The 17,666-nt window shown below is 36.6% G+C and overlaps 1 protein-coding gene across 1 annotated transcript in view; it reads left to right on the top strand.

The window, feature by feature from the left end:
• Positions 1-17,666, top strand: part of LOC140155364 (ETS translocation variant 1-like) — a 103,622-nt gene that overhangs the window by 47,516 nt on the left and 38,440 nt on the right. The window contains exon 4 of the mRNA XM_072178183.1: positions 5,524-5,586. Coding sequence (XP_072034284.1) covers positions 5,524-5,586 — 63 coding nt within the window. The remainder of the gene's footprint in view (positions 1-5,523; positions 5,587-17,666) is intronic.

The raw sequence follows: 17,666 nt of genomic DNA, 5'->3' as shown, positions 1-17,666 counted from the left end.
ATTCTCTCGTCAGTTGTTATGGATAAAGTGTTTACTTTTTGAAAAAAATTATTTTTTCCATTTTTCACTTTAGGGAATGTTAGAAACACTGTAGCTTAAAATAGAAACACTTAATTGGAAAAAGCTGACGAGATAATTTAGATATTAATCTTATTTACCATCCCTTATAGTTTGGTAACCATAGCACCCTACCCTATTGGCTAAATAATCCTAGAATTTAGGTAATTTAGTGTTTATAAAAAAAAAAAGTACCAACATTCCTTTTAAATATAATTATACTTAAGTAACACTAAGTTAGAAAATAAACTTGGTTTGTATTATTCTGTGATATATTGGCAGCAAAATGAAACTTAAAACTTTTATATACAACTGTTATAAAGGAGAGAAAAATCAGTTTTAATAAAATCTTTGTTTTCAAAAATGTGGCTATTTTGATAAATTGGCAAAGTGCCAAAAACCCTTCCCTGTAGTAATTCAATGGGATTTTGAGATGACAAAAATTAAGTAAGTCAAAAAAAGCGCTTTTTGGAAAAAAAAAAAATTAAAACTTGGCAAATAAAGTTTTCTCATCAATACACACATCCTATATCATTTCAAGGAGTTTTGAGCATGACACCGTAGCCGATACAGCCACCTTAATGATCCATCCCTGCAAACTCTCTCCTGCTGGCAAAGTGCTAAGATATGACCTACTTTTTCAGATCAGGGGGTCAAAGGTGAAACATGCAACCTGTTTAGCAGTTGCTTGCTACCAGATACATTTATGAATGTATGACCTTTTCCAACCATGCAAAATGTCATTTCTTAGTTCTCACCAAAATAAGGTCAAACTTACACCAGGTGCCAGGCATAGCAGCATTCACATTTCAACATACACCTCAGAAGTAAATTGTTGTGTGTACACCTGGCGGAACTTACACTTACACTAACAATCTTTCACATCGCCGCTACTCCTGGCAGCCTTGGCGCATACCGCCAGGGGTACTCAGTACAAATGACCATACGGGACGTGCATAAATATGGGTAGCATTTTCAGCCTTCTGGTATATCAATGACCCCTTTTTCAAAGCCTATTTTGGTATATGAATGGGTCCTTTTTTTTTATTTTCTCAATTTTTTCGGAAAACAGCCCAATTTTTCCGTAATCTAGCCAAAATTTTCAAAATTTTCCCAACATTTTGGGAAAATTTGTAAAAACTAAAGACAATTTTGGTAAAATTTGGCCGAAAATTTTGACTTTTGGTATATAAATGGGTCCAAATTTTTTGAAAAATTGGTATATTTATGGGTCCACTTCCAAAATCTCAGCGGCACGTCCCTACCAAAACCAAACTTGAGTACCCCCCCGGGCATACCGCTACTCCTAGAACTAGTGTTGAACAATTTCCGCCAGGCGTACGGCCGACAATGTAGCTATATAGTAATGTGAAGAATTATTTTGTCATCTACCAATATTAAAAAATAAGTAATTAATTTCAAAGGTATATTTTAAAACTGGTCAACAACACTCACTTTTTGAACCGAATATTTCAGAGAAACCATTACAGTGGTGTAATGCTGTTGGTAGACTGACTGATGATTCTCCAGTGTTTCTAGATGTTATTAACAATGTCCTTTTTGAACTTTGTGATTCATTGTAACACAAAACCTATAGATCAGGTGGTAAAAGATTCCAATCATATAATCCATCATACATGTCTGGTTTACCAGCATTTATGAAATAATTCTGTTTTCTGCAGTAATACTGGTAATCAAACAATTCCGTTGACTAACCAAGCAGAGAACATGGAGAAAGTGCCAACATATTGTATAACCATAGTTAATAGGTTCAACTTTAATATTTGCTATACATTTTCACAAGCAAAATGATTTTTCAGATTTCACCTATCAGTGAGTTTAATTAATGCATTGTTTTAGTACACACACAGTTTGGAGTGCATCTAGAGATCTGTGTGTGTTTAGAAATCTGATGAGGGAGCTTATATACTAAATATATAGCTAGCTTTTGCAGGGATGAGGGATGCTCTTGAAATGAGACAGGGAGCTTAGCTATATACTAAGATCAGTTACCAAGGCATAATATACACCAAGCATTTATATTCATTAAAACCCTGACCCAATCAAAAGCCACAAAAGACAACAGCACAAAAGTCAAAAGTATCTCACATAATAGGATTGCATCATCATCATGCGAACATACATGGGCACGGAAAGCTTGGTTGGCCAATGTACTCCCTGTGGTATGCTATCCCCAAAAGTGTGTCTAGCACCCAAGGGGTAGGCGATTCAAAACTGCACCCGAGATCAAAAATTTTCAAAGAAATGTCTGAATTTCCAAATCTGCTTTCTGAAAGCGACCGGAATTCCAGGTGCCAATGTCACTTGAAAAAGCTTGGAAATCCAATTAAATGACGGAAAAATCACGCAAATGTCCAAAATGAGCTCTCAGATTGAGGATTTCTGATTTTGAACTATCTTTCTGCAGGATTTTCTTGCCTTTGAACACTTTGAAAGTCTGGATTTCCAACAGTCACGACTGGATAAAAAGTCCGGAAATCTGAACTCCTCTATAGCGGGTGTGCATCTATTTTCTGGATTAGCCCAATGCTTTTGTTGATGCCAGCAACAAACATCTCATTTTGCTTGATCGTTACGCACATCTTTTTCCCCCTCAAATCCACTAGAATGGATCGTTAACGATGGATCGTTAACGATACATCCCCCTTGCACTTTTGAATCCACCTAGCCAGGCCTTGCATAATGATTTATCTTTGCATGTATACAAGGGATTTCCCCTAGTTCAGAGCAACTATAACTCAATTACTGTCAATTGAAAAAGATGGAATTGCCAATAGATTTACAAATCTCACCAAACAAACACATTCTATTTATATTGATATGAATGTTACACTCAGAACGCTACTCACCATCCTCTATTGTTATACATCTAGCCGTGCTAAAAGTCGATCAATACATGTTGAAATCAACACAATTCAGAGATATACCTTTTTGCTTTTAAATTAATTTTCTCTGTCAAATAAAAAACAATAAATCTTATTGCTTGGATATACCTTGAAATTGGGTCTTTTACAGTAAGATTTTTACAGACCTGAACTTCGCCCATCAGTTTTCTTGGGTTTAACTTTTTAGCATTTCAAACTAATATAATTTGCTAAAGAAATATTTTTCCTAACTTTATAAGACACATTGTGTGGGTCTATATATTATAGTTTTGTCAGAATATCCAGTTTTAACTGTGTACAAATGTATAAATACTCACTCTTTTTGGTTCAATCTTTTACATTAAGTGAGTACACAGCACTTGTCCAAGTTAGTGAAGGTCCACATGTAGACTGTGGCTAGGGTTGGCTGACAACCAAGTGGATGCCCCCAATCCATATATCAAAGAAAAACACTACTTGATGTGGATTTCAACACTCCGTATATGGTTCATAAAGCTTCATTTAAATATACATGGGTTTCAGACAACAAACAGCCATTTAAAACATCTATGTCATTATTTGATTAAACATTAGCACCATTTCTCTCTTTGAATAATCTAAATATAATGTTGACTGCCAAGCCATAAAGTGACCCATTATACATTTGACAATTCAAGTATGAATTCATTAGTCCACATTTCAATCGTTAAGATACTGTCAGTGATTAACTGAATCAGAAAATCTCAAAAATCATCCAAAATCAGATTTTTGTGAAGAGAACATACAAGTGATGTCATACCTTGCATGCATGCGATACTACACTGGGTTTCAGAGAAGAACGGCAGTCCCTTGCTCAGATAGACGTGAGCGCCTTGTTAATGAGCGGAGCTTTGTGTTCACTTCAAGGGCGCCGATCTGCGCCGACCAATGATTTGACACACAATGGGCCAATCTGATTATCGGTCTGTTGCTGATTGTCGGACGATTGATTCAGCCAATCAGAACCCCACTTGCGTGTATATGCTCTGCATGCTCTCAAAATGTAAACAAGTGCCGTTCTTCTATGACATAAACTTGACCAAAAACAACTTAATATGAGTAATAAGGGTAAAATGTTATTATGTCACATTTTGGTAAATGTTGGGGGCAGTGGCGGTGCAACGGGGGAGGGGGGAAATGCCCCCAATCTGATCTCCCCCCCCCTGTTGCACCCCAGTAAAAAACAAAAATACCACTTTTTGCTGCAATTTTGCACAAAATTTGTTAATTTTTCCCCCCTGAAATTCACTTTGCCTCCCATGCCCCCCCCCTCCAAAATTCCTGGTGCCACCACTGGTTGGGGGAGTTTGTCTGGACAGACAATTGCAGTTACATGCATTTGAATGAAGCTTCATGTTTATCAATACTGCCATTTTCTTAGTTTTCATATGAAAAAAGAAACCCTAATGACAATTTTCTTGACTTATCTGTCATTGACTTTTGCTGAGATCACTGATAGTGTCTTTACTGAATCAATACGTACTTGTTGCATTTGTTTGATGTACAGAATTAATATATGGTTGTTGAATCTGATTTCATTTACAGGTAGTGCAAGGCACGAGATTTATTTACATAAGAAATAAGTCTGAAATTCTGAGGAGAATTTGAATAGCTTGAAATAAAGTTATAAAATGAATATCAGCAGGTCAATAAAATTAAGTTGAATATTTAACTGTATTCCATATTATTGAGGGCTCTAGAGCAATAGCCGCCTTATGCATAAGACATTTGGCAATTTCTGCATTCTATTTTGTACACATCTACAAAGTGACATTTGGCAGCTATTGCTTTATTGTTTATATCACTGTTTATTTATCTGTAGAGGATGAAAATCAGATCAGGTTTGAGTACAATATATAATCCCAGTCCATATAGTGAACAAATTGAGGCTCACCGCATGAAGCAACCATTTACAGTGGGGGCACCAGGATTTTTTTCCGGGGGGGGGGGGCAAAAACATATTTTTAAGGGCAAATGCTCCCCATTCCCCCTGTAATGCTGCCACTGACCATTAAAAAAACAACAACTAGCAAACTTCAATTGAGGGGTTGACCATTTGACCAAGACAATCAAAGCCTCGTGCAGCCAATATATCTACAGAAAAAAATAACATACATTTACCACACCACAAAAAAAAGGTTAACAGTTGTCAAAGAAAGAGGTGGCATCATTGCTCCCATATCTTTTGTTATTTCGGTCTAAAATGTGTTGAACACAAAACAGAAAAACCTGATGGATACTCGCAAAATAGAAATCAATAGAAGTGGACTGATTTGTAAATGATGGAAGTATAATAGTTTGAAAGAGCAATCAGTGGGTGGAATTGAGAGATGGTTGAACCCGGGACCTCTGATTGTAATTGGAAGTGATTGTATGACCATCTATGTATAAAGGCAGGAGAAAGGAATATGATATGCACTTTGATTAGCTTTGGGCTACATCTTATGTTTTTGACAAATAGAATATCAATGCTGGAAATTAGGAGAAGTGTTAGGAAATGTCTAATCAGTTTTTCATTCTCTTTTCTCACCCTTTTCTTCAGGTCTTTGTTATGGACAGGAGGCAGAAGCTGAGCAGTTCGTACCAGACTTCCAGGGCGAAAATCGTAAGTACTCTTTTGTATTTTACCATCAATTTTTAAATGAAACCGTTGTACACATATCCAGATTTTTTGATCAGAAACCATTAATACCCTCAACATAATTTCAGTCAATGTAATTCAATGTTGTCTTCATTTACATATTTAATATTTGATCCACTTTTTGAGTTCAATAAAACTGTTCAAATGTGTTAAGCATCTGGTCAAGGTATTCATTTTGTGTTTTTCGAGCTAAATAGGAAGATGCAATCAATATTGGGTGCTACTGACTTATGGGACGCATTCAATATTGAAGGAGGGAATGTGGTCTCATTTACCTTACCCTATTGAAAGTAAAGTGTCACTTGCAAGCATTGTAGACTTCAATATCCAAAATCATGCAAGACACTTTTACCTTTCCAATTTTGAATGTTGTAAAATGGTCAATTGTTGAGAGATTTTGCCCGATTACTTGGTCAAATGAAGAAATAAGATTCAATTTTCAATTTTGTATGAAATTCTTGTATTTGTGAGTGTGTATCATTTTGTAAACTTGTATAGCATGTGTGGGTGGTGATATTTGTGTATCTAAATCATATATTGTATAATATGGTAATTTCATTAGTTGATTGGCAAGCATTTTATTATTCTACAAAAGGCTGGGGCAAACCAATAATTCAATAACGTCGCAAGAGAAATCAATTTTCAATTTTGACAATAACAACCAAACAAATTATGTTCGTTTTCAAAATGGGAAATGATATGCTACTGAATTGCATACTGAGTAGTGTTGCAATGATTAAGCAAAGTGAAACAATTTGTATGCATGTATTACGAGGGGTGTCTGTCCACATACATGAATGTGTACATTTACTTCTTGTCTGTGTGTTAGTCTGTCTGCATTTGTCTTGCAGTCTAAGCTCCATTCCAGGAAATATTTTTAAAATTAACCGTGAAATGTGCAAAAATAAAACCTCCTGCAAATTTCCTTGTACAGTGACCTGCCCTAGTTAACATAAAAAGTATAAAAAAAAGCAACACAAATGTCCTTCACATTGGCCAATTGGCACTGTTTTTTCAATTGGGATGTTTAATATTAATAATGTTTTAAATGTAAAAACAGATGTGTGAATTGATATTGTGAAATGTTGCGAAACAGTCAATTTCTTGATTGATTGATATTTGAAATGAGCTGCAAAATATGGATTGTTTTTGTAGACATTTTAAAAATGTTGAATGTTGAATATTTTTTTGTTTTGTTTTTCACTAGCTTCATTAGTATTAAGGACCGAAAGCTAACCTTCCAGAACCTTCTCCCAACATGCCCAACTCTGGACTGGGGTGGGCTGTAGCATGGTTGAAATATGTTGGGCAGCCATCAAATTTGGGGTGGCCAAAATAGAAATATGTGCCAAAATTGGAAACACAGCAAACTTCTCAAAAGTGGGGCGGTCATGGCCTCCCTGGCTACCTCGCTTACTATGGCTATGATAAGGTAACCTCCACCCAAAGTCCCAAAATGCCTCTGCATGGCACCCTTTACTTTCATTCTAAGATGGGATATCTCATTTCAGATTTGAATCCAGGAGGGTCCATTTTCAGGTTATGTCCTGTTTGACTATAAGCTGTGCTCCATGAAAGACTGCACATTCATGCCACCCTATACCATCACTCAAAGATGAGACTTCCTGATCAAATGTGATCAGGTAATGATGGCAAACAACATTTGGGAAGCAATTAAATGACAATCCTCATAAAATGTACTGTCATATAAACCAGCCAGCGATGGCGCATAAGAAATGATCATGTTTATAGGTACAAATCCATGAAGGAAGTTTAACAAGCCGCTGATCCCAGCGATCTTGTTAGGCATGCTAAGTAGAGTGGAGTTGAAAGCACAATTCCCTGCCGGTTTCTGTGTAATAGGAACTGCTCATTAAGTGCAGAACACAAGGGAACCTATATCCAAATAATGTACTAAAGAGGTGGATCATGCTGTCACTAGTTGAACCATGTTAGCCACACAAGCATTATTTCTTGAAGATTTTGCAGCCTATATAATGGTGTAATGGTTCAGTAAAAGAGAGAAGGGATGTGTTCACACAAGCAAACTATTCAATTTACCCCAAGTTTATCTAATCTTTATTTTGGAATGAAAGAATTACATTGTAATCTTATATATGATAAGCAGAGTATATGTTACAGACTTTCTTGACAATACCGACTGGTTATAGGCCATAGCAAACCCTAAAGATGTTGCGCAGCCGTCAACATAACCCAAAATGTGAATCGATCAAAGTGGCAGTTTGTTATTTTAAAAGAAAATGTAAGAAATGACTCAAAAATGGATCTACTATGGTTGCCCTGGTGACATTGCTAAATCCTCAATAAGCCAGTTCGCAATTTCAGAATCATGATGCATTGTGGGTAATATTTGCCGATTTTTTGGAGATAAACACGAGGAGGCTGCAGTGCATTTCCAATGGCGGCGAACTTTGCACTTCCTTCAAAAACACATTTTTGTAAAACATTTTTTATTCATTCCTACATATGTTAATATTTCCTGTGAAATACAAATATAAATTTCCTGCAAAGACCAAACTGTCAGCGAAATTCCAGTACAAAACGTTTTTACGGAAACGTCAAAGTTCACCCCATTGAAAATGTACAGTAGCCTCGTTGTGTTTATCGCTATATTTATTTGGCGACTTTGTTTCTGCACATGCGCAGTTGTAATTGCGAAAGGGCTTATTGCATCTGGAGCCTTCTCCAGATTTTTTTATTATTTGAGGAACAACACAATTACATATTGTATGATATTATGATGAGCACAGTCTTATAGAGCACTTGCAGCTTACTCATGCTCTTACTACCACTATAGAGACTTTAGCAATGAAGTGATAACTTTAGATTTCACAAATCCTAAAATGAATTGCTACGATATGGACACATGATGTCGCACAACATTTGCCATTATTGATTAATTCAATGGTTGTATATTGGCTATCAGTTACCATAGATATAGCAACAACAAGCTTGTTTTAGCAAATCTATAATATGACTGGGCAGTTTTTGACCCATTAAAAGAGACAATTCTTAGCTAGAATATACTCAGATAATATAGCTTAGGGAGGAGAGCTGCTACAGAAATAAAATATGTGCTTATATGATGATCCATTCCTGTAATTTAGATGGCCCAATGGAGCAAATGAGCCATGAGAATGCCACATTCCTTGGAGGAGATGTTACATGTCAGCCTGGCATGTCAGGCAGAGAGAAAAATCTGTACATGTTACTACTGGTCAGTTTTTATAAGGAGTGGGGTGTTCACTGTTCATTAGAATGTTAATCATGCACTAGTCTGTGTTACAGACCATGTACCTGTATTGCCCATAGGGAGAGAAACTACTGGGAACCACACACTGTCACCGCGAGCCGCGCACTAGCCGCGAAATTAGCGGCTCATCGCGGCTTCGCCGCTCCCCCCCTTGATCGTGTGTCCCCCACTATCACGAGTCAGTCTTTGACAAAGACTAATCATTGTGCAATTCTGATGACTATACTCATGGAAGAATTAGTGATCTGATTGTGATATAACCCTTTAAAAATATATAGATAGGTGTAATCTGTACGTAGTGTCCAGTGTCTATGTAAGATGATAATGTAATGGGAGGGGAAATGGGCTTCCTTCAAAATAAGAAACCTTTGGAATGAGGTTCCAGGAATAAGTAATCACCATGTACAACACACTGCACCATCCCATCAACTTTGATCCCATCAGTATGACCGCTTGTTCAAAATGTGCAATGAATAAAGATGTAATCAAAATGCTACCCACGCTGTTAATTAAGAAGCCGGTGCTAACGATTTCCAAATTGGTGATGACTGTCCGTCCGAAGATGGTATCTTTAATAATTGCATTTTAATTGCATCATGGATTCTCAGCATATATTATGGCTGGATTTTTCCAAGTAATTGCAGTAAGGATTGAACACTGAATTGATCAAGTGCAGCATCATTTTTATGCTTTCAGGGCTGCCACCTGATGGGGTTAGAATTAGGGTTAGTTTTTAGGGTTAGGGTTTAAGGTAGGGTTAGTTTTTAGGGTTAGGGTTTAAGGTAGGGTATGTATAGGATTGGTAGTCAATCTGTTCTGTAGTTTGTCCACTTTTCTTGCACTTCCATGCTTCTGTGTTAAAAGACAATATTTTTCTGAATACCACACAAAAGGCTGTTGCTTTATAATTAGAATTGGCAAAATGACAAGGAAATGGTCATCTTATTCTTAGGGCATTTTTAATCAAACATCCTTTTATTGTTCAAATTGGTTATTCAAAATAAAGAGTTACATTGGGTGATGGTGATTGCATTGGATATTATGCAGGAAATAGATGAGAGTAAATTAAAATTGTGAGTACATGTGAAGTCAGCACAAATTACCTTACGCCTAAAGATAAAGTGAAGGTCGATTTCAAGTAATGGTAAGGACGCTTTATTTGAGATATCAGTGCGTTTAGACGGTAGCCTATTTTCGAATATATTAACTTACAAGCAAGCCAGCAATTAAATTATGCTACGAGAGAGTGTGTGTCCACACAGGACTTACTTGTAAGCCAGCTCAAAAGTAAGAGTGACCTTCACTGGTAAATTACCGGTATGCCACGATTATGCCCAATCAGAACAGGTCATGCTTACAAGCCAGTTTACATGCAAGTCTTGTTCACACTGGCCTTATATTCGTATGTAGCTCGCTACATGTAAGATATCTTACATGTAAAATCGTCACTTGTAACTTGCATGTAGCTACATGCGAGTGCGTTTAGACGGGCACTACATTCAAGTTTACATTCGAATGTAGTTACAAGCGATCGTCTGAACAAGCCTATTGATGGCAAATGATACAGAAATAACTAAGTTATGAAACTAAAATCAATCATAGGCCTTCTTGAAGGCCTATGAATCAATAGAACTGATTTTGTTTTTAATTAGCAGTATATATAACGCCTGACAAAAAAACGCAATTGCGCTTTTACAGTGCTTATGTTTTACATTTAGTGAAATATGGAGCAGGAAAGAAAAATCTGAAAAGCAGCAAGAATTTGCAAAGAGGGGATCTATCAGTAAGCAATCTCAGTTTGGGTTCATTTGGCATCTAAATCTAGAAGGATAGGAAGGATTTCAAGATTAGTTGAGTTGCAACCCCGGTGCTGTCATCTCAGCAGATCAAATATGGGCACACAGGTTGTTCTCAATTTCCATGCTATTTCTGAAAACAAACTTACTTGCCAACATTGCTAATTCAATACCATCATTACAGGATTCAGTTCAAGGGTCTACTTTTACATGACAGGCTGTTGTTTCAAGTGGCTTGTGTAATGTTCCAACTTACATAATCAAATAACGTTGTTGTTAACTTAACTTTAAAAGCATGTACTTTCAATATTAAAGCATTGTATAAAACCTAAGCATAATATAATGTTAGGACAGTCAGATATGTCTTTGGTAAATACAGATGCAATCTATATGCATTTATTGCATGTTAATATTTGATGAGCTCTTCCTGTCTGTCATATTTACTGAAACTTATTTTGTGTAATAATGTTTCATTTGGAAAGGAAATATGTTTTGGGGTATAAACTGTTCGAAATTTTGGTTGTCCGTTCGCCCGGGACAACCAAAATATGCACCAGACAACCAAAAATAATGCTGTAGTCACTTTTTCAGCATGTTAGTTTGCTCAAACCTGACATAACTGATGAATTGTTAAATATTTATGAGTAGGGCCTAATTGTTCATAAATTGACTACACTCACTCCACTTTATTGGTCACATGTAGTTGTTTCAGATTGTGGCAGCTTACGGACAACCAAAAACATTGGTGGACAACCAGAAATTACAACCTGGTTGTCCGTGGGACAACCCCTTTTATTTTCTTAATTCGGACACTGGGTCAACTCACTGGTTTACTTGCAAATTTGTTCTAGATCTGATTAATTAGCAAAGCTTGAACAAACCACTGTGTTTTTTTTATAAAAAGAACCACATTAAATTTTATGTTAGAACTACATTTGTCATTACTCTTGTTCAAGAAGAACATAAGTATTATTAAGATGTTGCCTGTCAATCACCTATTTTTCACTAGATTTCTTCCTCGAATTTAAAAATGCCAATCTTGGCCACAACATTATGCTTTTATGTTACAAATCATAAAATCTAAAACACCAATTTTAGCAGCAATGTGAGTTAATGAAGTGACTCACATGGTATTAGCATAGTGAAAATGCTTTTGAATTCTAAACCGCTTTGTGGTATCTCCATAAGCACTGTGAACTGTTTGTTTCTCATCATTCACATGCAATGGCACATTTTGATAAGAAGTTATGAAGATGTAATCGAGATTATTTTGTTTACTAGATCCTGATGGAAATTCTATAGCCCTGTCCACCTTCACACAGACCTGCACAGACGTAAGAGGCCTGCAATGTTGTGGGCAGCTTTAATAAAGATGATGTTTCTAGCAATAATAAAACATTTGCAACATCATAACAAATATGATAATTGATGACTTTTTGCAAAAGGTAACACTACAATGCATTGATATATGCTGAACAGTTCAACAAGTTATCAATTTAGTTTACCCAAGTTCAATCATTTATTATTATTGTCTTATTTTGATTGATGTTGTCTGTATACAAGTGGTTAAACAAAGGGTAGGAGATTAAAAAACAATTTCTGCTCTATGCTGAGATGATTTGGTAATATGATCAGGTTTGCTTGCCCTCTGGGCATGCTTCATCAATATTTTTATGATTAATATAGATTGATCACATGTGCTTTTTTTGTGTTGCTGTGTACCAGCTGTTTTACTCTCATCCCTCCAGGTCATAGTCACATCTTGTGCATGCAGACTAGCAGCATGTGCATTTTGAGTATCATTTTACTCTCATTTCATCATGTCACAGTGCCATCATTGTGATAATTATGTTGATGTCAAATTTCCATGTGTATTTTCACTGCAATATATTCACACAAAGGGGGATGCTTTCCCCTTCTTTTAAATTTCTTTGTGTCTCCATTTTGGGGAAATAACAGTTCATTTTGCCAGTATGCCTCTGAGCAGATGAGCAGCAAAATTTAATTGATGTAAATAATTTAATACATGTACAATGATATGTAATAACAAAATAAGCAAAACATCATTGGCACAGAGCACTACATGTAGACATTTGTTAGTTTCCAAAATGTATTTTATTACGGTAATATAAGTTTATTTATTTTATTTTTTAATAATAGCATTTGTTATTGTTGCATTAATTGCCATATGATCAAATAAGCGAACTCATAATCATAGAGATGTACAATATTTTGTATCACCTTTCAAATATCATCATGTCTATCCTCAACAACATGCCATCACAGATTTTCCTGCATTTATTTTCAAGTTTCACAATTTCATGTTATGATATAGGCCTATGTATATAGAGTACTAATAAAATTAATTTAGCCTGAGCTATTATACCCATTTGGTAAACCCTAATTGCAATTTGATCATTCCAGAAATCCTAAAGGCATTCCAATTTTATTGGAGCACCAAGGGGGGAACATTAAATACCTATCATCCTAGTGGAAACAAACCGACAACGACTGAGCCACGCTGAATTTGGCCAATCCGCAAAAACATGTTTGACAGGGAATTTCGGGTTTGAGGAACATATCGCTATATGAATGGGAGGCTAATCTGAAATATGAGCTATGGAGAGTAACAGGGCATGGCTTCCATAATGAAAAACTTCCTACTGCTGCAGGGCATCAGGCTTGGTGTATCAAAAGACAGTTCACATGTGATATATGTAAAGCGAGCCTGATACAGTTTAACAGGGAATTGTGTACTAGCAAGTTCATTGTCATTGGGTTGTGAAGACTTTTAGGCCCTTATCATGCTTATATACTCCATTTAAATTGCAGTATTTTGTGATGCCTTTTTGCAATGTAGCATCTCACAATGGAATTGAAAAATACACCCCTGCAATATATCGCTATCACTATACTGTTTTATTTCTGCTTTGATGTTTACCTGACCTTGATTTCCCAGCAGCCAATCAGAAGTGCACAGCCCTGCAATATTGCAACAAACTTTAACCATATTTGACTCTTGGAGATGACCAGAAATCCGTCACACGATGAAAGTTTTTATCGCGGAGGATGTAAACAGGCCTCAAATTTTAATTTAACTGGGCAAAGACAAAGAAGGGCACCAAGGCCAGCAAGTGACGAAGAATGCCTTGGAAGATCTGGGGCACCTGTAAAAGGCCAAAACTGAAAAGGGGCAGGCAGTGGCCTTGGTGGCCTCCCTGAAATTCGAGCCCTGGGCTCATTTGCATGGTTCTACAATCATCACAATCGCTATATTGATATTGTTATCGATGAGCATATATTTTTGTCTGATTGATGGGATGATTGGGTCTGTGATTGCATTTACATTTATACTCAAGTGGCTTTCCCCATATCATTAATGCTCTGCCTAAATTGTATTTTTTATTCCGATACATCTGAGGAGACTATGCAATCAGTGCCTGTCCAACTTCAAGAGAGCAACCGGTCTTTTTTAAACAACTCTGCAAGTCAGTTTTGACTGTGATATACTGAGTTAAGCATTGTCATGTGAACGGCATTTAGTTAGCCATGGATGGTTTGCTTGTTTCTTGGCATAAACATGGGGCAGGCAATTTGCTTTGTGCGGTTGACATGGTTGGCCAACCACTATTTCACATTGTACAATGTGAAGTATAATTGCAGCAAAACTAGCTTTGAGCGACGACGATGCAAGGTTAAAAATTGCTCTTATTTGGGGATGTACATGTGTTACCGCATGACATATATAATAATATGCACTGCGGGTAAATTTTTGTAGTGGGTTTTTGTCAGTGTCATTCGATTTTATGTAAACTTGTCATTTGTGGCCGCAAAAAAGAAGAAACCAATAGTTGTTGAGGTATTTGTACATGAAATTGCATATGCCCACAAGTTGGTGCAATGTATTAAAGTCAAGTGTAGCCTTACGGTTTTGGATTTGTTAGTGTTGAACAAGAAGCAACTTCACCAGAAGATATGTCATTTTGAATACAAATTTACACATTCAGTATTACTTGGTAATTCTCAACAGGGAAACTTTGCAGTATTCAAAATATCACAGTTCTTTATTTTACTTACAAATTATACATGAAACCACTTCCATGATGAAACACATGACTGAAATAATATACATGTAGGTTTCAATCAAATCACCAATCAGTTGTTGGTGGAACCATCCTCTACTGATGCTAACTGGAGGTTTTCAATGTGGGGGCAGATGAGGTTGGGGCCCCCTCAGTGGGGATACTTTATGCAAGTGTTTTTGGAGAAAATGCTGATTTTTTTTCCCGCTGGGTGCTGACTTGTTTGTCTCTTTACTGCCACTTGCAAAAGGCTGGTTATGCTACTGGCGTGCACCCGGATGCCTATTTTATAGGTCATATATGGGTACATGTATGCTTATGCATATGGGGGAGGGGGAAAATGTATGCCTAATAAAACATATACAGCTTGTTAATTAAGTATAAAGCCTGGAGTTGGATGTATTCATTTGATTACCTATAAGTCATTTTAATAATTAGGCTGGTTACTGGTAATAAGATTAATATTTTTTCAATATCAAATCTGTTCTGAAATGAAGGGCAAGGATGCCTAAACAGACTGATATGAAGAGGCTATATCCACTATGTGAACATGGGAAAAGGAATGGTGGCAAGTACTTACTAGCCTGTGGCGTGAGTGGGCGATCAAGTATCTCATTAATTCTGTGACTAGTTTTAAGTCGCCTCATTAAATTAACTGAAACCCTTGACATTGTATTAGATAACATTGCATTCATTACAGGATTAACGAGTGGGCATGACATAGTACACTTTGTGCATTAGGGTTAGGTTAGAGTTGGGTTTGGGTTAGGATTAAGTTCTGTGAATAAGGTTCTGACATGGGCAGTCATGTAACCAAGGAAGAAGAACAAGATATCACTCTCTAGCTGGTATTACATGTACATGACTCGTTGGAACATGGTGATTTGAAATACTCAAGGATCTGTAAAAAATGGTTTTGAGAAGTGATAACTGATAGAAACTTTTAGATAAAATAAAATAGAAAAAGGATGACTGATCCATCCCATCCCCAAATTTTAACATTTCTCATGGAATCGCTGAAACATGGGTGTACTGAGCTGATGATGCCAGCATGTCTAATTTCTATTGGTACATATCTTACAGGTTAAATCATCATTTACTCTTAGTAGTCCCAATCTTTCTTATTCACCTTGCCTTCCATACCCCCAAAAATATCCAAATCAAATATTATGGCACCAAACTACACCTCTTTTAACATGTTCCCTTAACAATGGTCCCAAGTTAACCATCCAAATGTCAACTAGCTTGTTGCTTGATTGTGGATATGATAGCTCACCACCTTTTACTTAAAGCCCAATTTCCCCCTTTTCCATCCTCCAGAAAGTTCAAACTAATCTGACTACGACTCGGAGCTCTCCCCATCTTGCCCCGGGTAAGTTGTTACCTTAGCGATAATCCCAAGTTAACAATTCAAATTGAAATGTCAAATAGCTCGGTGCTTTCGTCTTCGACATGACAGGTTACCCATGGTTTATCGAATCACATTGTCATCGCCAGGTTTAATGCCAGACAAGAAAATTGCATATCAAACATTATTAAATTACCTTGTGCTTTCAGCAAAATGTAAAACACAAAATATAAATTGTATCCCTTAATTAGCTGTTATTTATGTAAAAGTAGTGGTAGAATATTGGGATATATCATAGATCCTAGAAAGAATTTTTTAGGGTCTACGGATATATTAATGAAAGGCATGATTTCCATTTTAGCCACATAAAATAAACATCCTTGCATCCAAAACTATATCATTTCTATCCTACATGTATTTTTTTCAAATGGCATACACATAGCACTATTAAGTGGAACTTATTCAAAGTCAAATTTTGCCCAGTTTCCACCAGTAAAAATTAAAGGGATTAGGATAAGAATTCCAATAGTTTGGTTCAGAGATATGTAAGCATTGCAGTATGTTATAGGATTCAGATGACCAGTGTCCGAATTAAGAAAATAAAAGGGGTTGTCCCACGGACAACCAGGTTGCAATTTCTGGTTGTCCACCAAAGTTGAACAATCTGAAAGAACTACATGTGACCATTAAATTGGAGTGAGTGTAGTCAATTTATGAACAGTTACTTTTAACAATTCATCAGTTGTGTCAGGTTTGAGCAAACTGACATGCTGAAAAAGTGACTTTTGGCTGTAGATCTTTGGTTGTCCGCCGGACAACTAGAGCATTATTTTTGGTTGTTCGGTGCATGTTTTGGTTGTCCCGGGCGAACGGACAACCACAATTTCGAACACTGCAGATGACAATTTGTGTTGGCTTCCAATCTGCAGAACATAAATTTGTAAGCAGTTGACAACATAGATACATGTGTGTAGAAAGCAGACAAAGGTAGAAGGAGAAGAAAGAGGATTACAGAAACCTGGGGTACTGTAGGAGAAATAATGGGGAAGGATGAAAATATGAAATCAAAGCAAGAAGAGAAAGATATACAGGAAGATATCAGCAAGAAAACAAGGATTGAAAGGTAAAGAGAGAGAAGGACAGTTGATCAAAGAGGGGGAGAGAGACTTTTGAGTGAAAGAACTGTGGTGGTTGATATCAAGAAAATATATCAAAAGTATAAGGGAAAGAAAAGGTCTTGACTAATGGAAATAAATATAGAAAGTTAATACATGATTTCCCGATCAAATTGTGCTGACCGTGCTTATGTTTTGTGCAATACTTGATTAAGCATGCATGGCTACGGTGTTTGTGGCTGCCAACAAGTGTAGATTTAGTATGGTAATCAAGTCGCTAATCAATACAAATTTGATCAGGGGCCCCTTACAAGTCCGTCACTACGCTCTGAAGCACGTTTGGTGAGGCGAGTAAGAGACATAACAGCTATAATAGAGGTACTAGGTAGCCTGTAATATATACTACAAGACTGAAGTGATTCTCATACA

This window comes from Amphiura filiformis, chromosome 1, assembly GCF_039555335.1.
Source record: "Amphiura filiformis chromosome 1, Afil_fr2py, whole genome shotgun sequence".
Classification (NCBI taxonomy): Eukaryota; Metazoa; Echinodermata; class Ophiuroidea; order Amphilepidida; family Amphiuridae; genus Amphiura; species Amphiura filiformis.
This window is presented reverse-complemented; position numbering and strand designations above follow the sequence as displayed.